This window comes from Falco biarmicus, chromosome 3, assembly GCF_023638135.1.
Source record: "Falco biarmicus isolate bFalBia1 chromosome 3, bFalBia1.pri, whole genome shotgun sequence".
Classification (NCBI taxonomy): Eukaryota; Metazoa; Chordata; class Aves; order Falconiformes; family Falconidae; genus Falco; species Falco biarmicus.
The window spans coordinates 118,710,833-118,734,146 of record NC_079290.1 but is presented as its reverse complement, the minus strand read 5'-3'; the positions used below and the strand labels follow the sequence as shown (position 1 = coordinate 118,734,146).

At 47.3% G+C, this 23,314-nt stretch overlaps 1 protein-coding gene across 1 annotated transcript in view; it reads left to right on the top strand.

Moving 5' to 3' along the window:
- Positions 1-23,314, top strand: part of GRIK3 (glutamate ionotropic receptor kainate type subunit 3) — a 123,603-nt gene that overhangs the window by 52,945 nt on the left and 47,344 nt on the right. Inside the window, exons 2-5 of the mRNA XM_056333310.1 lie at positions 12,244-12,420; positions 13,751-14,008; positions 15,380-15,561; positions 19,895-19,948. Coding sequence (XP_056189285.1) covers positions 12,244-12,420; positions 13,751-14,008; positions 15,380-15,561; positions 19,895-19,948 — 671 coding nt within the window. The remainder of the gene's footprint in view (positions 1-12,243; positions 12,421-13,750; positions 14,009-15,379; positions 15,562-19,894; positions 19,949-23,314) is intronic.

Below are 23,314 nucleotides of genomic sequence, written 5' to 3'. Positions count from 1 at the left end.
GGAATCTCTCAGCTACACCATGCCCCAGAGCTGGCAGAAGGTGCCAAATCCTGCGTCACCTACAGGAAAGGCTCCAGGTAACAAAAAAAGGAATTTTTATTTAAAGAAAGTTCAACAAACACACCTTAGATCTACAGGTCTCCTTCATGCTCCAGTCCTCTTCCAGCTCCTCAGGCTCCCCCACCCCGCTGAGGGAAGCCCCAGAGAGGCAGAACCACCCACGCCAAGGCCAGGGCAGCCAGGAGAAAGCAGGAACCCAGCCGCAGAGCACAGCCCACGGGCACGCGCTGCTTGTCACTCTCTACTTCAGAGTTTATAAAAGAAGTTTTACTTCACTCAGGAGGTATCACCCCATTAACCCTTCCAGAGATCTGCTCCCACCTCCCCATGCCCCCTGTAACAGTTTGCTCGTTGGTGCTAACGAGGCATGTGTTATTGCTCATGTTTATGATTGGGTGATATATCTCATTAATTAGCTCTGCATGAATCAATAGGAGCCACTGAACACATAATCCTTGGTAATTCATAACGCTGTGGTTGAGGAAACAGTGTCCTTAGCGTTAAATAAACAGTGATTGCTATGATAAATCTTAGAATTATTACAAAACATCAAAGCTTTGGGGTTGGGTGTGAACAATTAAGCGGTTAGGTCACTGCTGAGCCGACAAGTGGTACAGTTACATCCATTGTTGTTGATGACAAAGGTGTGAAGCACTATACAATGACTAACATGCATTTTTAATTGGATTTGAGTCTATTAATAAAGTTTTCTTATTCCACCTCCTCTATAATTGGACTGGTCTTCAGATTTCCCCTTTCCTGAGCTCCCAAACTAATAATTTACCCACTTTAATCTGTGATTCACTTAGTTTGTTTAGTCATAATAATGAATATTCAGCTTCATTAGCACATATTTGGCTCAATTCATGCTGAAATGCATTCAGCTCTGTCAATGTGACAGTTGGATCACTGCAGAGCAGCCGCTCCCAGCCCTGAGCAGCGACGTGGTGTAACTGGCACTTGCTGCTTGTCACCTCTCCAGGAGCAGGAGGGGGGACAGACGAGCAGCCCTGCGGGGTGCCCGCAGCGGGGTGCTGCCCTTCCCAGGGCTCGGCGTGGAGCATCATGAGCCCCAGGACAGTGCGTGGGTCTGGTCCCCTCTCACCGCACAACCCAAACCCCTTTTCCCACAGGAGCCGAGTTCAGCAGGGTGAGATCAGGACCCAGCCCTGCTGTGACCACCCAGCTCCGCACCCCCCACACCAAGCCCTGACGTTGGGCAGAGGGGCCAGAAGCGATGTTAAGCCGTGCCCTGGGCAGCCTGGCTGGGTGCAGGCAGGGTGCCCACCCGTGCCGGGGACCCCACGCTGCAGCCGCGCTCACTGAGCTGCTCAGCCATAGGCACCGACCACAGCTCCGCACAAGCTGCTCTTTCATGTGCATCGTTTTCTTTTATGAGATGGAGAAGATTTTTAATAGCTGATTTTGATCATTTAAAGGGAATGTAAAATTCCTTTGCAGTCACACTGCTGGGCAGTTCCAGCGCACCCCTTTGCATCCCCTGCTCTGCATGTAGCTGTTTGTAAATTGAGAGTACAGATGACAGGAAAATAATGAAAGCATTTTTCAGAGCAGATCCTTTTGTCATTCCCTTTTTTTTTCTTTCATTCCCTGGAATAAAGTGCTGCTTTTAAGTCAGCAAATCTTTCAGCTGTAATTACCCTGGGCATTCAGAATTGACAATTAAGAAATAGGGGCGGGGGGGGGGGGGGGGGGGTGTAGAAGGGAAGGAAAAAGAACCATTCATAAAAAAACTTGAACATTGCACATTTACAAAGTGCCTACCCCAGGCAGATCTTTCCCACTGTAAAAGACATTAGTCGAGGTAGATTGTGAGCAGAGCAGCCCCCGTGCCCCCCACCACCTCGTGCTCCCAGCACACACAACAAGCACTGCATCCTGGCAAAGTCTGGCTTTTCTCTCTGTTTAATGGCATTAAGATAGGAAGATAAAAAGGCTAAAATGGGTGTCTAAATCTCCCAATTACATCTTTGGCTGCTCCTGAGCAGCAGCAGCACAGGGCTGCTCAATCACTCAGAGCCTTGCACTCCCTTCTGCATCACACACCTCTTGGAAACCTGTTGAAATCTATTACAGACCTTTGATCTCTTCCTAGGCAAAGGTTTTTCTGTGGAGAGTAGATGGGATTAAGCAGAAACAATTTTTCCAGATAACTCTGTGGGTTTTTCCCCTCTCTGCTTTCTTTGAAAAAGAAGGGGGTGGGGGAAACCAGAAGATGCTAACAGCAAAGACCCTGACGAGGGTTTGGGATTGGCAGCTTCTGAATGGAATCCATCTCATCAATCAAATTCAGCATCTATCAGGAGCAAATTCTCAGCATGTGGCATAAAAATGTTGTGAAAACGAACTGTTAAATATTTAGGGCAGATGACAAACAATATGTCATAATATTTGCAGAACTGCATTTGCTATTCAATGCATCATCTTAAAGCCCTGATTTTTGAATGCATCAACACAAGAATGAGAAACAACCAGTTGACTGGTTATACTGTAAATGAAGTATAGGATTTAATTTAGATTTCTTGAGTCTAGTATTATATGTTACATGCCAGGTGGGTATTAACATTTATTAGCTGGGGCTTAGCAATGAATATTTTAAAAGATTTTAATTAACATGCAATAATTGTAATTTTACTTGGGTTGAATTTTTGTGTGAGGCTTCATCGCAGGACACTTATATCACATTTATACCAGGTGTATTTCTATTTCCAGATAAAACAGGAGCTAATAACTGCTAGGGAAGGAAAACGGACAGAGAACTTTAAAAAACACAGCCAGCCAAACCGTGTGGCCTCAATGTTGAGGACTTGTTGGGAAGAGAGTGAGCCCAGGCAGTGTCGCTGCTCCTCCTCTGCAAGGTTCACTCCTACATACAAGTTTTATTCTTATGAATGAATTCTTGTACTCATTCTTACACATGACATTTCAGACTGGGCACGGTCTGCTGGCTGGTCACCAGTTCGGGGGGGGTGAAGGTGGCCCCGAGGCAGTACCTGCTGCAGGGACCACCCCTGGTTTCAGTGGTTTTGTGCATGTCTGACGAGCCCCGGAGCTGGGGCTCCCTTAGCAGAGCCCAGAGATTTGCAAATTCCAGTTCAACTGAGAAGGCAATTTTTTTCCCCCCCAAAAAATAAGTGGTTTTGGTTTTCAACACCCTGTATGCAGTTTACAGATAATTTTCACAAATTGACCAGTTGGGCCCAGCTTGCACTGGGGTAAGTGAGAAAAGCATTTGCCTGCTGGGGCAGAGGCTGTGCTGTAGCACCCGTAATTAATCGCCTGCACGGGCACAGCAGCACCTGTAATTAATCGCCTGCACGGGCACAGCGCGGCAGGGCTGGGGGAGTCCGAAACCAGAGAGCATGTACAGGGAGACACGGTGCCAGTGCTGAGCTCCAAGGCACATAATAAAGACAAATCTGAATTATTTTATCATCCTGCAGGTTTTGTTACAAGCCCAGTCAATAACAGGCATGAGCCTGAATTTATTTCAGTGGTGGCCTTGCTTCTCTGCTTCGTATTTCGCTCGAGCTGTGCGCCAGATGGACATCACATCTAACACTAGATTATATCGCAGGCCAATAAAACACGATAGAAAAATATACTTACAGCTGTGTTGCCTAAACCCTGTATTATAGATCCTTAATAATTCTAAGCTTTCAAACATTTTTTTTTCCTCCCATATATTACAGTTTAAACCACGCTTATAGCCCAAAGCACAACTATAAACATGACATCTGAGCATGCTTGATTTATTCGGTCATTGGTGATTTCCAGGACATGTTTGCTGAGTTTACACAGCCTCAGGAAGGTTTCGGGGCGGGAGCTGCCCGTCGCTCAGAGCAGGCGAAAGCTCGGGCATCGGGCTGAGCCTGCACGGGTGGGCACGGTCCGAGCAGCGGGGTGTCATAAGGCGGAGGCACGAACAAATACCGTGGGTCAATTCCATACTTGTGGCAACCCACACACAAAACATCTGAATTGCTAATTAATCAAAAGTGAGCCCGAGTATTTGGTGAGGTATCTCATAGTGAGAACGATTACAAGGGGAGTAGCCCAAAGCTTGCAAGATCTATTGCAGAGAAATAAGCCTGCTTAAAGTAAAACTGTAGAGCCGGCAGGAGCCTTTCCCAGCCACCGCTGTGGGCATCACTGGGCTCCTGGAGGTTCTGCCTCTTGCGGCATTTTCAGCCTGCAGCTCACTGGTCACTTGTGGAGATCTGTGTTATGCTGTGAGCTGTACACTGGGTAAATTAAAAGTTTCTTGGCATTTTCATTGCCCTTATCTTTATAGGAATCTATTCTTAGGAGATTATAATGCTGCTTTTTTTTTTTTTTTAATTAATTGAGCCTGCTTAAAAAATAAAAATGCCCATTTCATTTTAATCATGTATTATGCAAATTAAAAACTTAAATATCATTAAAAAATCTGTTGCTAACTTAATTTATTTCTGCTGTACCACTGCTGAAGGCCTTTGATCTCAGATTAGTGCTTTGATCCGCTCCCTTGGTCAGGGTTACACACTGCTGCTGTGGTAAATGCTCTTTCTCAGATGTAAAACATGCAACGCCAGAACAGCTTGTTCAAAGGCATGGCAGAGGAAACATTGCCAATTAGGCCAAGTGAGTAGGAGCTGCAAACGAGAAGTTTGTTTCTAGAAGCTGCAGCCCATGCAGGTGGGTGCCCCAGCCCCAGGGGCTGAGCACTGCTGGGGATGCGGGTGGCTGTGCTGCGCAAGCCGAAGCTGCGTGGCCCATGGACCGAGTGGCTAATTCCTATCAGAGGTGGCATACCTTTCCAGACCATCCCTATCTACTTGTCATTAAAAAAACCAAGCCACCATATTCCATTAATTTCTCATTTAGTGCGAGTAAATTGCTGATACATGCATTTTAGCTACAGTGGTTTTAATCAGTTAATTTAACCAGAAGCATTAATAATGTATTTCTTTGCCACTTGACTGCTCATCTGTTAAACAGCTTACACATAGAAGAATGTCACCCCCTGTGACATGAAGTACCTAATACAGTGCAAATGAAATAGGATTTTGCATATTCAATAACAAAACGAGAAAAGAGGGAGACGCCGTCTCTTGGGAATGGATCGACCTGCTGTGATGGGCTTTCTGTCCTGGCAGGCAGGAAAATCCCTCCTTACGGGACACACACATTTTGCATATCTGATTTTCTGGCTGAATTCATTTTCTTGGCGTTACTCAGCAAGTACCTGGCCTTTCATTATGCTGCCAAAAGTGGTGGAATCTGAGGTCCTGGGAATGTTGCTTGGTCCATCGACTCTTCCCATCAGCTGCTGTGGGGTCCCCAGGACACCCCCAGAAAGGCGAGCAGTGCTGGGGGAGCCAGGCTGCGGGCAGGCAGCTGGGAGTGGGACTGTCCTCCTCTAAAATTCAGCCCCGCGCTGAAGTCTCCCAGCAGCGGCTGTGTGGCAGTCCAGTGGAGGCTGCCAGTGCCTTGGGGCTGTCATTAGGGTCAGAAATCTGAATTTTCATGGTTGCTTTTGATGGTGGGGGGGGATGGGGAGCTCCCAGCCACCTCGGGGACCAGGGGTACCGCTGTGTCTGTCCCTCCTCTGAGCTCATGGGGGGTTCCAAGCAGAGCGAGACCTGTCTTCCCTGCACCAAGTCTTGCCTTTTCCCAAGGGCATTAGGGAGCAAATCATAGTATCATAGAGCGGTTTGGGTTGGAAGGGACCTTAAAGATCATCTAGTTCCAACCCCCTGCCCCGGGCAGGGACGCCTTCCACTAGCCCAGGCTGCTCCCAGCCCCATCCAGCCTGGCCTCGGACACTGCCAGGGATGGGGCACGCACAGCTGCTCTGGGAACCTGTGCCAGTGCCTCACCGCCCTCATAGTGAAGAGTTTCTTCGTAATATCTCATCTAAATCTATCCTCTTTCAGCTTAAAGCCATTCCCCTTTGCCCTGTCACTACATGCCCTTGGAAAAATCCAGCAATATTATCCGGGGTGTTCATGACCCCCCAGCCAGGCCATTCCAGCAGGCAGACAGCCCGCGGCGGGGCTGCGCTGAGCCTCCCCTTGGCTCCACCTTGCTGTAGGGTATCGTGGACACGGGGAAGGCTTTGAGCTGGGCAGGTACATCATGGGCTTTGTCAGTCTGTGGAGGCAGAGCGAACCTGGGGCCCTCAGAAAATACAGCTGGAAATACCCTGGACCTGAGAGCCAGAGAAACTGCCGGGAGAGAAACGTCTGCTGGCGGACAGGCCTGATTCCTTTTTAATTCGTATAAAAGAGATGCGTAATGAATACAGGCAGCATGTGAGTGTAAGCAATCCAGACACACCGGCTCTGAGGTTAATCCTTTTCCTGTGTTCCGAGTCAGATCCTCCTCCTGGGTTTCTAGCAATTAGCATCCAGAGAGAGAGCAATGTCCATGGGCAGGGGACAGCTTGGGCCTGTGAGCAGCAGCAGCAGATTCCTGCACAGAGTCTCTCTTGCGTGATGCATGTTTATGAAGCCTGAAATTGCTTTGGATTCGTGGCTGTGCTGCATCACATTAAGCGGTGCCACACTGAAGTGACAGGGCTGATGCATCAGCAGCAGCAGTTTAAGGGGACAGGAACTCAGTTCCTGCCACGCTGTTGTTCTGTCAAAATCAGTAACCCATTGACGGACCTAAGAAATTTTTTTCAGCTCTTTCCCAGAAGGTTTGTTGTGGTAAGTTTGCAAGTTCTGTTTACTGCCTTGGCATTGAGCCCGTCCATGGTCCTGCCTCAGGGAGCACATCCCGGGCTGCTGCAGTCTGACACGCACAGCCCGATGGTCCCATCGGAGGGCCAGGGCAGAGGGCTCCGCTGCACCTCCCGGGGGTGCAAGCACTTTCCAGGCAGTAAAAAGGGCTCTTGGCTGAAGGGAGGGAGTCCCCAATGTTCCTCGACAGTGCTAGGATGATTTTGTTTCTGTTTGGAGAACACCAGCTGGCATCAACATCAGATACAGGGGCTCCACTCAACTCCTGGATGAATGAGGGACCAACTCCAGCTTCAGCTGCAGTCACTTGTGGAACATTTTATAGTAGCAGCTCCTTGGGGAGCAAGGAGATATTTCTCATGAACAAATCTGTCACTGCTTTTATATATAGATAGATATTTATTTGTTTATTTACTTATTTATTTATTGTCTTCCGGATTTTGCTGCTTTCACTGCATTCATATTATTGCATCTGAGATTTTAACGGTCCTACGCTGATGGGCAGTGTCTGCGAGTTTTAGCTCCATTCCCAGTGCACAACCCAGTGCTCCTGAGAGCTTTCATTTACTTCCCACCAGCGTTATCTCATTTCTCTCCATTGGTATAACCACCGGCCCTGGAGGGACCTGGACCATGACAGTGAAATTCTCTCCACTGGACTGGTCAGATAAACAGAAGCATCAGTTCTCGAAGCCTTCCTGGGGGAGGCACATCTGGTGAGGAAAGGCTCTCCATCTTCCTGCCTCGGGCACCTGCCAGTGGCATCCTGCAGGAACAGGCACTAAATTGCGTGTAACGGTCCTGATCAGCCCATTTGCTAACATTGTCCCCAAAACACAGCCTATCAGAAGAGGACAGGTCGCCATGCCACTGCCAGCCCTGCTGCTCAACAGGAAAGACATTGTGTAACCTCAGAGAAAATAATACATAAAATACAGATCTCTGGGCACGAGAGGTCTGCGAGACAGGCAGGAGCTCTGGTGTCCCTGGAGGAGCTCGGGCTGGCTCCATCCTCACTAAGAGCCATTTCAAAACAAGTATTCCTTCCAGGATGTCACATGGAAAGAGACTGTCAGAAAGCTGTCTAAATGTGTTAACAACACTGTCAGCGGGGGAGAGAAAAGTGTTATCAGAAATAGTTGTTCTTCAAAGCTAAGTAACTCAGTGATTTTATAAGGAGTAAAAGATAAGAGATCACACCACACGCTGAGGGCTGTTGGAATTTTCTTTCCGAGAATGAAGCTGTTTGTTTTGTTAGAAAGGGGAAGAGGGGAGAAAGTGAAAACCTAAAATACTTTGACTTTCTTGACTTAGCTTTCAACAAAGCTAAAAATAACTCCAATTGCATTCAGCTTGCACAGCCATAGCTCAGGGTAAGCCGGAATGCTGGGAAAGGATTCCCATCCCATTGACCAGGCTTCTTTCTGGCTTGCTCCTGGGGCCCTTCCCAAGGTCTTCCAGCATCACCCCCTGGATGGGGGTGGAAGTAGGGCAGTGTGGCTTTGCTTGATGCAAACAGACTTGGACATGTTCTAATTAGCACCAGTGGGATTTCAGGTGTTTCATGGGATCTGGATTTTACCCTGAGCAGAGAGGCTAATTTTCTGCAACTCAGAGAGAGATCCCCTGTGTTTCGGGGCTAAACCTCCCTTCACGTGCAGCACCAACCTCATTCCTGCAGCCCGGTGCAGCTATTGCACTTCTGGTCTACATCGAAGGGAGAGTTCCAGGTGTTTGTTTTGGATTCTCATTTTGAATTTTTAAAATTCCCACCTCAGCAGCAATGTCAGTGGTCATCAAGTAAAATAACTAAAGATGCAAAGTTGATTCTAATTAGCGTGTTTTGCTGTATACTAATTGACATTCTCTGGAGAGCAATTAGCCCGCTTTATAGGTAAAAGACAACTGAATAACTATTTAACCTGCCTGGTGATTGATATTTAAAATCCAAGAAGTCAGGCGTAATCATGGATGACTGCATCAAAAAAATTGTAGAAGTGGTAACAGTTGGGAGCGTTTGAGCCTGTCCTGCCTGAGAAGGTATCGACAGTTTGTGCTGAGGTATCTCCTGCAAGGCTGACTCCCAGACCTGGACCCCACTGCACTAAAGGCCATAAAATATGTGGCATAAAAGGAGGTTTTCAGGGAAAAACACATAGGCAAACAAACTCCACATGAAGTTGATAAACCTCAGTGTGTGTTAAACGACACGTGGCGTCGCAGTAGTCTGTGGGCTGTATTGACTGGTCAAGGAAACAGCATGGTCCCTTCCAGGACAAATTAGGCAGAAAATATTCTCATGAACCTCAGGAGGACGTTCCAAAGCGTGACAGACCTCAGCACAGCTGTCTTTATCTGTCTGTAAAGCCACGGGAGGTAAAGAAAGAAGGAAGGGGAAGCGGGGACCTGAACAGACAGAGGCAACACTGGGAAATGGTCGTTAGCACCAGGTCAAGTGAGCAGCATCCATCAACCTTCAAGACATTTGAAATAACTTCAAAAATAGGGCGGAGGCAAAAATGGTTTAGAGAGAGACAGCAACACCAAAGGAGCTTCAATTTTACTCTCTCAGATTAAACTTGTTTATATGTAGTATATAAAAGCAGAAACTGTTTTGTTGCTGACTTTTTATAGCCCGTTGACTTTCTATATTTTTCTAAGTGTAAAGCCACAGTGAGGTTACTGTTGCAATACCCACATACCATCATTCTCTCCAGGAAGCACAGGGAGAGCTGACCCAGTTTGTTTGCCCAAACACTTTGCAGCAGATTATCCAGCCTCGCATTGTTTCATCTTTCCTGTTGAGGGTGGCGGGGGACGCATGGGGTCCCTCCAGCCCGGTGATCTGCCAGCTGATGTCACACCCCTCATTCTCTCAATAGCACAAGCTGATATTCTCCATTTTGCTCAAATGAAAAAGCTGCAACCATTATTTTGATAATTAGCTGGCTTTTCAAATTAATGCCAGTTATGCTATGTAATCATGACGAAGATTATGCATTAATCAGCTGTTTCAAGCTGGTTATTAGGCTCTTTAAATAATGATCGGAATGAACATCTCTGAAGGAGAGGCGCACAAGCCAAGTGGGACGGCCGCGTGCGATCCCCAGGAGCGGGGAGCTGCTGCTGTGCAGATCTGCCGTCAGGCACTCTCTGTCCCCTGAGTTTCTGAGAAAAAGAGCAGACTGTTGCATGTGGTGGCCACTCTTCAACACCTTCACAACTGCAGTAGATTTCGCATTGTACCAATATATTCAGCATCCTGCAATATCACCAGAAATACGTTACTTCTGCCTGTCTACTTTCTCATTGCTCGGCACTAAATTCAAGGTATTGGGTGGCTGCACAGAAAATTCTTTTCTGTCAAAAAGCCTATTATATCCAGTTGGATGTCTGGAACGTGAATTTATTTGGGATCAAACACCAATAATCCACATCCCCTGTCCTATATTCTATCATAATAAGACATGCTCCAAAGCAACCCTGAAAGCTCTGGGCTAGGAGAAAGCCTCATGTCAGCTAGTTGATAATCAATGTAACATGAACCCAGTTATCACTTCAGAATGATGCCAGAAAACAAAAAATCCCTTGCTAAAATGTTCTGGACAGTAAAGCTTTGAGCAGAAAGACAGGGATGAATCTCACGCTCACTTTAGTTTTGTTTATGGTTTCTGCTGTAATAATGTGTATGAACTTCCTCTGCCCTAAGGAGCTTAGACTGAGCTACCAGCATGTGCCAACTTTGATATGGATGAATAATTTTCCTTGCACTGGACAATAACCTCGTGTATTGGCATGATCCAGTGAGAATGAGGCACTTGGAAAATTTGCTAGGCTCCCGCCTAAACTGCTAGGCATTCTAGATCGAAAAGTTGGTCATAAATGACTTGCTGAAGCTCGCATGGGACTGAAATGGGTCTCCAGAATGAGCATTCAGCCCATTTTTCTTTACTTTTCCCCCTACCACCAAGGTTAGTACTGAGATCAGTAATATTTTTTTCTACCACAGACATGCAGTGAGCAGCTCAAACATTTCTGGATGTTTATAAATGTAAACTAATTACCACACTCACTTTATATCTGGGGACATAGATGCACAAAGTCTGCAGGGGAAGACTTGCCACAATCATGAGGAGCAGAAAAGTCAGAGGCTTTATGCAACTTCCTTTGCACCCGCACTGTGAACATCTCCAAGCATTGCTACTGTGGTTTGCACAGCCCATGGCGCTTTGGTCGGGTTCCTGGGAGGATGCCCAGAGCACGGTTGTCCACAGAAATGTCAACTTGGCTCTTGCCAAACTGGCATCTTGGCTAACACCAAATTGCCACAAAAACTAGAGGTAACGTGTTCTGGCTCCTGGAGGACGATTCATGCAGTTACTTGAGAGCTAGGAGGGCTGAGTAGACATCTGTTGTCTATAACAAAATATTTTAGGACTACCTTAAATTGAAGAGGAAGATTTTCCTTCTGCTAATGAACCCGGAGACCATCTGTTACCAATTGCATGTGCTTATCTCGCTCATCCATTAATTATTTTGGTTTACTTTTTAATAAGATAGAGCAAGGTTTATGTGTCTTTCCATGGTTCTGTAAGGGGCACAAGACGGTGCCTACAACTCAGACAAGGACACACAATTACATAATTTACACCTGCACTGAGTCACTTCAATTAGAGTGGCTGTCAGTGGGGATCTGAGGACAAGACTCACAGATACAGAGCCAAGAAACCCAGCGATACTGTGACATGAGCTTGTCGCCCTTGGGGAGGTGTAATGGCATTAACAACTTTTGAACACGGGAAAGCATGCATTCAAGATGTGCATTATTGAGCAGATAAGCTGTAGGGTAGACAAATTCAGAAGTCTCTGCTGGTCTGAATTAAGAACTTGGATAACTAAACATGAGGAACAACAGAAGATAAGAAGGGCACTAAAAATGGCACTAAAAATAGCAAGCAGCAGTGCTGCACTGCCTGCCCCCTGCGTGAGGACTTGGTGATGGGTGGACAAGGCGGGGAGGGGGCCAGTGTGGCACAGAGGGAAGGGCAGTGCCAGCTTTGGACCACAGTAACTCCTCATAGCAAACCTGGAGCATCTCTGCAGCTGAGCAATGGGCCTGTCCACACTTCCCAAGGTCTGGTCCTAAAGTTTTATGGGAAGGCACTCATCTGTCTCGTAAAAATATTCCAAGGCTTTAAAATTGTCCCCTATTGCCCTGCAAAGCTGGTATTCAGAACATTTTCGTGAACCAGCATATGACAAAAAAAACCAAAAAAAGTTTGCATGTCTTTACTTCAGTCCAGAGAATATCCTGGAGCAAGCCTTGTTCAGCCTGCAAATGCCACAGCTCTGTCCAACAGTCATCTCGTCCTTGCTATGTAAGATTGTGAATCGAATTTACGTGGCTTAATGCTGGGTTTGTCTCGTCTTGCAGGAGGAATCTTTGAGTACGCAGATGGCCCCAATACCCAGGTTATGAGCGCTGAGGAGCAAGCCTTCAGGTTTTCTGCCAATATTATTAACAGAAACAGAACTTTGTTGCCTAACACAACACTAACCTACGACATTCAGAGGATACACTTCCATGACAGCTTTGAAGCAACTAAGAAAGGTAAGAAACACAGCACACTTCTTAGCAGCTTTGTGGCCATTTATTCATGGGAAAAAAAAAAAAAAAAAAGGCAAGGTTTCACTTGAGACTAGTCAGTGATCTAGATGAGAACTCCTCCAGGAGCTGACCTTCCAGAGGCATTTTAATATAAGGGGAACAACTATTCTTTTTTCCCTCTGCAAACCTCACGAAACTCCTTTCAGTGTTTGCTTCTAATCCTGAGCGAAGGTCCGTAGGCCATGCCTTTGTTTATTTTACGGTTTCCCCAGCAGTTTCAACATCCATAGCGCAGGTATTCTGTTCTCTTCCCAACAGTCATTTTTTTATTATCCGATAACAGCCGCCCGCTTGAATTACTGAAGGGGAGGGAAGAAATGGGACTACACAGCAAAGGCTGTGGGGCTGGTGACCTGAGGGCTTGCTGAGTTTGCTTCTGTTTTGGGAGAGATGAAACCTGCAGCCTGCTCACAATTAAAAGAGGGGCGTCACCGGAGAGGGCGCATCTTCTCGCAGGCGAGCTCACTGGCTGCGCTGTCCCTTTTGGAGATTGTTTTGTTTTGGAGGTTTCCCCAGGGCTCTGCCTGGCACTGCTGTGCCGGGCGGCTGGCAGCACCCAAGCTGGCTGCACCAAGTGTTGGGACAGGAGCAGAACGCGCAGGACCCGCACCAGGGGCACGTGCATCCTGGGGGGACCCGCGTGCCTCAGCTGCTCTCTGCGTTCGTGCCTCTCTTGGGCTGGCAGCAGTTGCCTTCCTAAAATCTTTTAATGAAACGTGGCCATCGCAAAGCTCCTGCTGACAGTGCTAAGCATTCAGTTCGGAAGGACCTGCAGAGGCAGGTGAGAAATCACCTGTTTCTATTCCTCAAAAAAACTTTTACTTCCCCTCCCCCCCCTAAAAATGCAGCCCCAAATGCAATTGTTCTCTTTTAATTTCCCAGTGAAAACCTGAAGAAATCTATGAGAACCATTATTTTGCAGAAAAAGAAATATATTAAATTGATGAAAAAACGCCTTTGTCTGGGCAATTCTGATCATCTCAGGATATTTCTTTCACAACTCTGGAGGCTCAGCCATTTTTTAACACACCATAACCGTCATTGCCTCCTCTGGAAACACGCCTGTGCCTCCCACCGCTCCAGACCCCACCTGCCATAATTCCGCCTCTCTCTTCTGCCCCATCACTGTTGTGATTAGCTGCTGTTAGTGCCCAGAAGCTTGTCTGTCTGTCCACTGCTCCATGGTTTGTGCCCCCCCGGCTGCCCGGGCGCTCCCCGCTCCCACAGAGGTGCCCTGTACGACACTGACAGGATCGCTCCCTTCCTTTTCCAGCCTGTGACCAGCTCGCTCTGGGGGTCGTAGCAATATTCGGACCTTCCCAAGGCTCCTGTACCAATGCTGTCCAGTCTATTTGCAACGCCCTGGAAGTCCCCCACATACAGCTTCGATGGAAGCATCACCCTTTGGATAACAAGGACACTTTCTATGTCAACCTGTATCCCGACTACGCCTCCCTTAGCCATGCCATTCTGGACCTCGTGCAGTACCTGAAATGGAGGTCAGCCACTGTGGTTTACGATGACAGTACAGGTAGGTAAAGGAGGGGTTTTAACGGAGGAATCCAGGAGACGTGTTTGTTGTGGGTCTCATTTAGGAATTTTTCTAATGAAGCCTTTTAGGAGCAAAATGACGGCCCGTGCAGTGATCGGTGCACGGGGACACACTGGTTCCCAAGCCTTCAGGCGAGTGTTGCAGAAGGCCCTGGCATCCCTTCTGGAGCATTTCATTCACAAAGCGCTTAGGAAGTGGGTAACCCCCAGCACCACCCCAGCTGAAAAAGGGTCAAGGGGAGGATTAATTGTCCGCTGGTGTGATCTGGCTCAGCATGGCTGTGTCTGGCACCGCAGTGCCCATTTACACAAGCAAAGACCTTGGTCTGTGGCTGCCATTGAGGGTGCAGTTTCCCAGCTAAAAGCAAAAGCAGTTCTGGAAAGTTTTTTGTTTTCTGGCTAATTCTATAAAACATAGCTGACAAAGTTTTTCACATAAAGAAAGCTGTTGATGGTTAAACAAAGCAAAGCACTGCACAGCACTATAGATTAAAAAAAAACCAAACCCAAACAAAAGACACATTGGATAGCCTGTCCAACCTAATTCCACTAAACCAAATGGTTTCTTTAGGGGAGGGCTGATGAGAACACAGTTTGACATTCCTGTTCTGCAAATGTGGGTCACAGTATGTTCCCTTCACGGCATATTCTAATGTATTTTTTCTACTATGCAGAGGAAAGTACTTCTCTTTTACTCCTTGCAATAGGCATCTGCTGAATTTCTTCTTGCAACATTAGATACCAATAATTCCTGCTCAGCTGCATCCAGCACCGCTTTGTATCTTCTGCATAAAAAAGAAATGAATTCTAAGGGTAGTAAGAAAGTTACAAGTTGTGATTAAGTGACTGTTAGGAGCTATGCTGTTCATAAATCTAAGAGCATACTCATTTTTTTCCCTTTGCTGTTCTGCATGGTAAATGCTATGGATTTTAATTTGTTGTGTAGCTCATTATCACATTCTGTCCTTTCTCAAGGACACATTTGCTTAAGAAAATATGTCATGATCCCAGAGATGTCAAAGGTTAGGACCAATCTGCTGTTCTCCTCTTCCGATCTAGTGCAGGGACTACAGCTCTACCATGGCTGGACGCAGGGGCAGCAGGGAAACACCAGGAAAAGCCATTCTGCATTACAACAACCGCTCTGGAAGCTTCTTGGGTCTTTAACAATTGATACGTGATGCCTTGGTTTTGATACCTTTAACAATGGCCATTTGAGGGAGGGAGGAAAGTCTTGACTGCATTCCATAAAACGATATAGGAGGAAATAACTTGCTGTGATAGCCAGCCTGCAGGGCAAAGGCAGATTTGTCTGTAACAGTGTGGGTTTGTCTTTGTGCGATGCTTGAAGGCCTTATACGGCTGCAAGAGCTCATCATGGCCCCATCAAGGTACAACATCCGACTGAAAATCCGCCAGCTCCCGCTGGACACCGACGATGCCCGGCCGCTGCTGAAGGAGATGAAGCGGGGCAGGGAATTCCGCATCATCTTCGACTGCAGCCACCTGATGGCAGCTCAGATCCTCAAGCAGGTGAGCGGGGGGTGATGGGGGCGAAGCAGAATTGGCCCCACCGAGGGACCCCCGAGTACAGGGCGGCCGTCCCGCAGGGAGGGCCCCGCAGTCAGGGGCGCAGACCTGCAGCTTTCCCTCTGCCCACAACCCACAGCCACACTGAGAGCTACAACATACACACTCTTCAAGGATACTATTGGATTCCTACGGAAAATGTAGTTTTCACGGAAAACCTGGAAGTATCAAAAAGCGGTAAGAAGGAACCAATGTTGCGGGAGGAGAAGGTGCCAAGCGGCTGTGTGGAACGCAGCGCCGAGACCAGGCTGCTGTCCCGCTCCCCTCCGCGGCCGCGCAGCCCCAGCCCCTGCCCTCCACCCGCCGCCGTCTGGAGCCACGTTTGCTTTTCTCTTCCAGGCAGGGCATCAGGCAGGGCTCTGCTCTGGGCCACTTCTGTCACTGTTCATTTACCCCTGTACGAGCTTTTCATGCTTGCCGAGTTTAAATATCTTCTTTCCCGTCTGTGCTGCTTCATGCCCCCAGGTCTGTGAATACGTGTCCATACAGAGGGGCAGGGTACAAACCACTTCGTTTTGCTTAGCTATTTTCCAAGCTGTGCACACATCCTGCGTCTTGCTGCAAGCAGCCAGGACCGGGCCAGCCGGGGAGGGACAGCATCCTCTGTCCCTTCATGAGCACTGTGTGCAATTCTTGGACTCTAAGCCAGATGTCAGTGATTTTCCATTCATTTGGTCTCTCTCCTTTTTCCCCGAGTTCCTCCGTTGGCATTTTTCTTTTGCAGACCAGAAGGTTTGCTGCTCACCCCGGCTCCTCCTCATTTCCAAGTGCCTTTAGGTTGCAAGCAGAGGAAACGCTTTCACCAAGAATGCTAAGAACCAGCCACTGGAAGTGTTGCTCGTATCAGCCCAGCAAGACACTACCACATAGATTAAATAAATCCCCTGAAGGGCTGAGACAGCAAGCACATGGAAAGAGACTTCCCTTGCAGCCTGCCTGATGCAAAATGAAGCGAAGTGCTCAGAAAAATCAGAAAGCCTGGGAGGGATTATTAAAGAAAGCAATATAAGGGACTCATTGTCTCCTGCCTATTATTTTAACATGCTAGCTGTGTTTGGTGCTGTTCACTTATTATGCAGTTTATTATAGTTTATTGTACCATCTGCTCTGCTCATCACTGTGAGCACAGAGTGAGGAAGATGGAGGAGAGCAGGGACTAGGGGGAAAGAAGTCTTTCTAAGTCCTTCTGGCTGGTTTTGTGCGTGTGTTGCTTTTTCTCAGGACCCAAAGCCATGGTTTTCAGCTTAGCAGTATTATGTAGTGTATTTTTACTCAGGGGAAAAAAACTGTTCAATATTTACAGAGTTTGGGAAGGTGCATAAACCCAACCCACATCCTGGCTGGCCTCTGAGCAGTTGCACGTGCCGGTGTAACACCAGGGAGGCTCTGAACGGTGCACACCGTGACCCTTGTGTCTCTCCCACCATTGGCACTCACACCTGCTGGAGAATTGGGAAGCTCAGAAACCTCATCTGTTCCTAAATTTTTTACTCATATCAAGAAATGCACATCCAGTGGTGCCACCTTTGCTCGTGAAACAGCTTTTTCCTTTCTATAGGACGGGATAGAAAACCAGGCTTCCCACCCGCACTCCACGCTGCCCTCCTCACGCCCTGCGTCACACAGGCACTGCAGGTACGAACTGGGTAAAGCCAAAAGCACCTCCTGGAAGAGGGCAGCCTGCTTTCGCTTTGCCGTGTTAGAACACCACACGGAAACAAAACTGGCCTGCAAAAAAAGTCAGGGAAGAGTGGCCCAGCCTTGTCTGGCCTGGAAACAATAATGTTCATATATTATTGCTAGTGTTTACCCTTTGTAACATTTTGGTAACCACTTTAAAACAAAAACAAAAACCCAAACAGTTAGTTTTGCAGATGTTTGGGCTCTGGTGTTTGCTTCAGGCAAGGTCCTTGGAGCCCCTCGGCTGCACTGCCCACCCAGCACCACACAGGATGGCAAAAAAGTTCGCTCAGGACTTGTGCTAAAATTTCTACTGCTTGTTACTGATTTTAACTGTGTGTCTTTAGGTAACAGAAGGTTTGAGAAACTACAGCCTAGATACACTAAGGTAGCTCTGACTAAGCACGCACCATCCTGCCAGTCCAGATCTTGCTCCCAAGTTATTTAAGGTAACACGCTCCCACAGCACACGAGTAGCAGACTTCACTGATAATCTGGGCGGTATTTTTAAACTGGAGTAGTAAAAAAATCCCCCATGGATTAGTAATCCGTGAATAACCACACAAGAGCTGACACAAAGACATACAGATGACATTGCCACATACTGCTCCAGTCTGGGTTCCTTGGAGTGACTGAGGCACCAAACAATTTGTTATTTTACCCTTTTGGACAAAGAAATCATTGTAGAAACCTATTACAGAGCTAGGCCTGCTCACAAGACCTTCCTGTCCTACTTCAACTTCTCTGGCCTTGCTCATTTTTGGTCACTTGTTAATGTTTTACGTCTGTTCTCTGGCTTCCCAGCTTCTCTGTTCTCCTTGGCAGCTGTCTCTGAACAGTTGCTGCACTCTGCAGTGCACAGATGTGCCTGTCTTAACTTTAATGGAGCTCCCATTCTCATCCTGGCGATCGCCTGTAGCTTATCCACCAGGTTTATCATTTATTCATTTCCCCACAAACCCAGATGTATCCCGCACACAGGCTGCCAGTACTGGGGAGCTGGAGCTTGCTTCTTACAGCGGGTCTGGACTCTTCATCTACCACTGAAATGATCCAGCTGTAGAATCTGAACTGGAATCTCATGATTTACTCTCAATTGGTTTCCCCTCCTCCAAGTGATGCCTCACATACTGCAGTGTCGGTCCCTGCTCCTGCTTTTTGCACCCAAGGGTGCAGCTCAGCATAGAGCTATGAGGCAGCCCTGCAGACTCACCGACCAGGCAGGGAGGAGGGGGACGGGACAGCACGCTGCTGCAGAGACAGCTGCCAGGCTTTCCAGAAGGTGCTGCCAGGCTTTCCAAAAGGTATTTCCAGGCCAGGAAACGTGGTGGTAAAAACCACACAATAGACTTACATCTAGGCTTGTGATCTAGATCCTTTCCTTTTCCCTTGTTTTTTGACATCTCACTTCTTTTCAAACTGCCACTTCCTTCCTCAGAGCTAAATTCTGCCCTAGTAATTTTAGCAAAAATGTTTCCTGGGGGGACTCGAAGTCACTTTCCCATCAGTGGAGATTTTAAAGTGCTCTTGCATGTGTTTTCTCTAGAAAACATGCTCAGAGAGTCAGCATCACAGTCAAAGCCATGGGTATCTCTTTCCTTTTGCCAGCCACCAACTTCAAGGTGATCTTTCTCACAGACAGAAACACGTTCCCCTCCTGTTGTGTAGGGCCTGAACAAGCTCATCCAGCCGAGGTCCCTTCAGCCCACGGTCACCCTCCAACAAACCTCACAGAACAACATGTTCTCTCTAGTGCTCAGTTATGCAAATCTCAGCAATCTGCACAAACCATCCTTCATGTCGGAGCTGGCACAACCAGAGCTTGGGCTGGCCAAGAGCCTGCAGGTCTGGAGCACAATCTCCAAGGGCTGAGAGACGGGAGATGTTCCCACTCCCCACTCCTGTGCCTATACTTTCACTGACCCATTTGTAAACCAGGCACTAAGTTAGAATCTGGTTATTGGATGCAGGAAGTAGAGACACACAGGCAAGAGCTGTACATATTCATTATACGAATGGACACTGAAGGGGAAGGGATGCAGAGCACCAGAAATACACGTAAGAAATAAAAAGCCTTTTACTTAGCTTCCGAGCCAGCACACGGACTTGTAACCATAAGAACAGGCTGCTTGTGGTCATTCAGCATGGGTTTATGGAAGGTTGCTTGTTGTTGGTATCTGAGAAGGAATGGCAACCCCCTTTCTCCCAGCCATGCCGACAGAAGCAAGCCTGTAGCCCTGGAGATTTTGCACCATGAGTGATCTGTGAGCACAGTGGTGTGCCACAGTGTCCCAGCCTTCTGTGGCACAGCAACACCCAGAAATGCCACCAGCCTCTGCAGGAGCTGGACACTGGGGCTTTGCTGCTGTTTCAGAAAGGTTCGAGGACCACAGTTCAGTTCAGCACTTAAGCACAGGCCCCTTGCTGGCTAAGCACATGCGTAACTGCTTCACAGGACTGGTCAGAACCCAGCTTCTGGGTTCCTGGGCCTGTCTCCTGCCGCATTTACCAGATCAGCTCTGTAGAGGTTTATGTTGCATGACTGTTATATTCTTGTATCCACTCTTACTAACCTCCTTTCCCTACTCTCCTCAAGGCCATGGCAATGGGAATGATGACAGAATACTACCACTTCATCTTCACCACTCTGGTAAAGTATCTAATCTGTGCAAACACCTTTTACACTCACTGCTGAGCTGCAGTGGGGAGTGAGGAGGCAGTTCAGGAGGCAGGGAAGTGGGCTGGGTGTCCTGTCCAGGGCACGCATTGCACAGCTGCAGGACACTAAAGCAGTGGGGTGGGAAAAGACAGGGAAAGAGAGGTCTGGTAACCTAACAGGAGGTGAGAGCAGGGCTAGATTTATCTTCAGGTTAAAATCAGACCACAATGATTTGGCTGTAACATCTCCACAACAGCAGTATTGCCCGGTGCTCTTTCTGAGATGTCAGTCTTTTCTTTCACTGCTTTTGGACTGGCTCGCTCCTTTGGAGCTGCTCCGGCTTTGCACAGATGTAGGTTCTAGGTTTATTTCCCTTCCCAGTCATTTTGATTTCAGTGCAGCTACCCACGCACTGAAGGATGAGCCCATGTGTGAACTGGTGAGGCTGTAGTCCCACAGACAGGATGTGATGGGGCTGAGTATCAGTAAGAACTGGGGATGTGCTCCTCTGTGTTCATCTAGGGCTCCCTTAAGAGCCAGGAGCAGCCCTGCTGTGGTCGAGAGCTCAGTACCACAGGTTTATTTTGCATGAGAAGAACTCAGCTTGAAATTAAGTCTGCTCTGGTTAAACACAGGCCGGTTCTTTGACTCCAGGAGGCATTTTGGTTTGGGTTTCTTGGCATGCCACTTCTGTTTCCATTTAGGATGCTACTGTCTAGTATACTGTTGAATTTTGTGTGATTTTGAAAATCCAATTTATCTTTTTGCCTTTAGGAAACAAACAGACTAAACCAACCCTTAAAAACTGCAAAATTTATTTTTCAAATGCAAAAGACATTTTAATTACCCCTGCTGCCATTATCTATTCCAGGCAGCTTTAAGCATTTCCCAGATAACCTCCTATTAATCAGCCCCAGCTGAGCCTAGAGTACATTTCATGTGTAGGTACAGCCTGGAGGTGGGAAAAGAAGAATTATAATAAATTAATAGATAAGCAATCACAATTAATGCCACTTTCCTGAAATAACAGTTATATCATGGGAAAGATATTTTAATCTGTCATTCCTTAAGGCAATGTTTTCCTAGCTTGCAATGCATGTGCTTCAGCTTCTACAGTACAGGACCCATGGGGTGCTAATGAATTAGTCTATTATGTTATACTGAATGTTTCTAAAAGGTCCCTAGTCAATAGTGAGCACAGTGTATCAACACTTGGCGTGAAATGCTTCAACATTTTGCTAGGCTGCAAGACTACAGTTCACTGACTTCAGCATGAGGAGGCCCATCAGCCTTTCCTACCAGAGGAGGAGGAACACTTGCGAGCCTCTGTCTAATGCATGCACAGCTTTTACATCCTGCAAAGTGTGACATCCAAGCAGTGACAACCCCTTAAACTCAACGCTTCTAGGAATTTCTGGGCAGCTTGTAGCAATGAGTCCTTGCAAATACCGAAGTTTCCCCACTGCCTGCTGTCACAGCTGCTGCAAGTTACAGATGGGCAGAAGCAGGAATCTCTTCCTGGGCTTTGAGTTGACATAAACAAAACTTAGACACCCAGCCTGCCTGCTCTCGATGAGGTGCTAGGCCAAACCAGCCGTTTTCCACTGGTGTTGATAATCAGGTACTTGTTTAACTCCGTGTACCTGAGGGTCATGGCACAACACAAGTGCACTCACGACTGAACACATGACAGTTTGTTAGCCCAATGGCACTGCACATGCACGTCTCCCATTAGGGCCACGGCCACTCCTCCCAGCAACAGCTGCCCAAGCAATTCGTGCCCAGCCAGGGATCCTCAGCAATCCATGGAAGGCACGTTATCCACGAGCTGTTTTGCACAAGAGCAGATGGAGGATGCCCTTCCCGGACACCTGCTTTTACAGCTCCCTACTGCGCATGCTGGATGCAGCGCGGATCAGACCTCAGCATTGTCACATACGACTGATGAACCAAAGCTGGGAATTCCAACTGGGGAGGTGGGAGAGCATATCTGAGAAAGGGGAAGAGCCACACAGAAATACCAAGAACAAAACTTGGTTAATGGTAGTAGGATGGAGGGGATAATTAATCTTAAGTACAGAAAATAATGAGTGAAAGGGAGTGTAGATGAGGTGGAAAATAGAACCAGATGTTTCAATTTGTGGCTGGGCAGCAGCAGAAAATCCAGAATAAACTGATATGGCAATTCCCCCTACACCTCCCCCTGTTCTGATACTCAGCTTATATTCTTAATTATCCTCTTAATTCCAGGAGATGATAAATCAGGTGCAGCTGAGATTTAAACGGGAACCAAGAAGGGACCTGATGGGAGGTTGGCTTCTATAGGAACCTGGTGAAATGAAGGGTCAGTGGAGAGCAGGAGGACAGGGAGGGCACCCAAAATACCCAGAGGATTGGAAAGGTGGCTGGGGCTGGTGGGCTGGCAGCTCTGCGATGGACCATGAGATCCGGAGCTTGGTGGATCAGATTTGTCACATAGAGTCACATTCTAAGGGGGAAATGATCTGCATTTTCTAAGGGGAAAAAGATCTGCATTTACAACATAAAATTATTGCCCTACAACAATTTCCAGAATACAATCTGAAGTGTCTGACGAAAAGTCATGAATTCTGAAAAAATAAATAAATCTATTCCAGTGGGTCAGGCACAGACCACTGTACACCCTCACAACCAGATAATAGAAGCATCTGTCTGAGGTTAAACAACTGTATTTGCCCTTACTTACTGTAAGTCATTTAAAAGTCAGCATCATGGCCTGGTTTCCACAATGCCCTTTAGTAAAACGTGGAGGTTTGTGCTTGCAATTTTTCAGGGGAAAAAAAACCCAGACAACAAAGACCCTGAACTCTGTTGTGGGTGTGATTAATGACTCCGTCCCTGGCTGCACCTGCAGATTAAAACATGGCATCCATCAGCAACATGCCTTGGGGGTGTAAAGTCAGAGGCCAGTGCTTAAGGAAAATATCAAACCCCCAAAGCTTATTAAAGCAAAATAGCTATAAGAATTCCTTGCTCTCCCACTGAGAATGAAGTCTCAGTTGATGGCAAGTGCTGATTTTGTTATGCTTTGCTTAGGGCAGTGTTTTAGGACCAGTGCTTTTCCAGCTCCCCCGTGGGCAGAACAAAGCTCGCTGCTGACAGACGCTGTGTCTGGGTGAACCCACAGCATGGCTGGGTCCTGCCGGTGTAGCCACATTATACAAAAAAGCAATGGACACATAATCTCATGCTGTATTTAAACTCGTCTTTATAATCCCTTGTGAGAGCAATTAACACCATTCCCATATTCACACACACACACACCCCCTATCGAAGACGACAGTGGTGCTGCCTTTCTGCCTCCCCACATTTTTATTA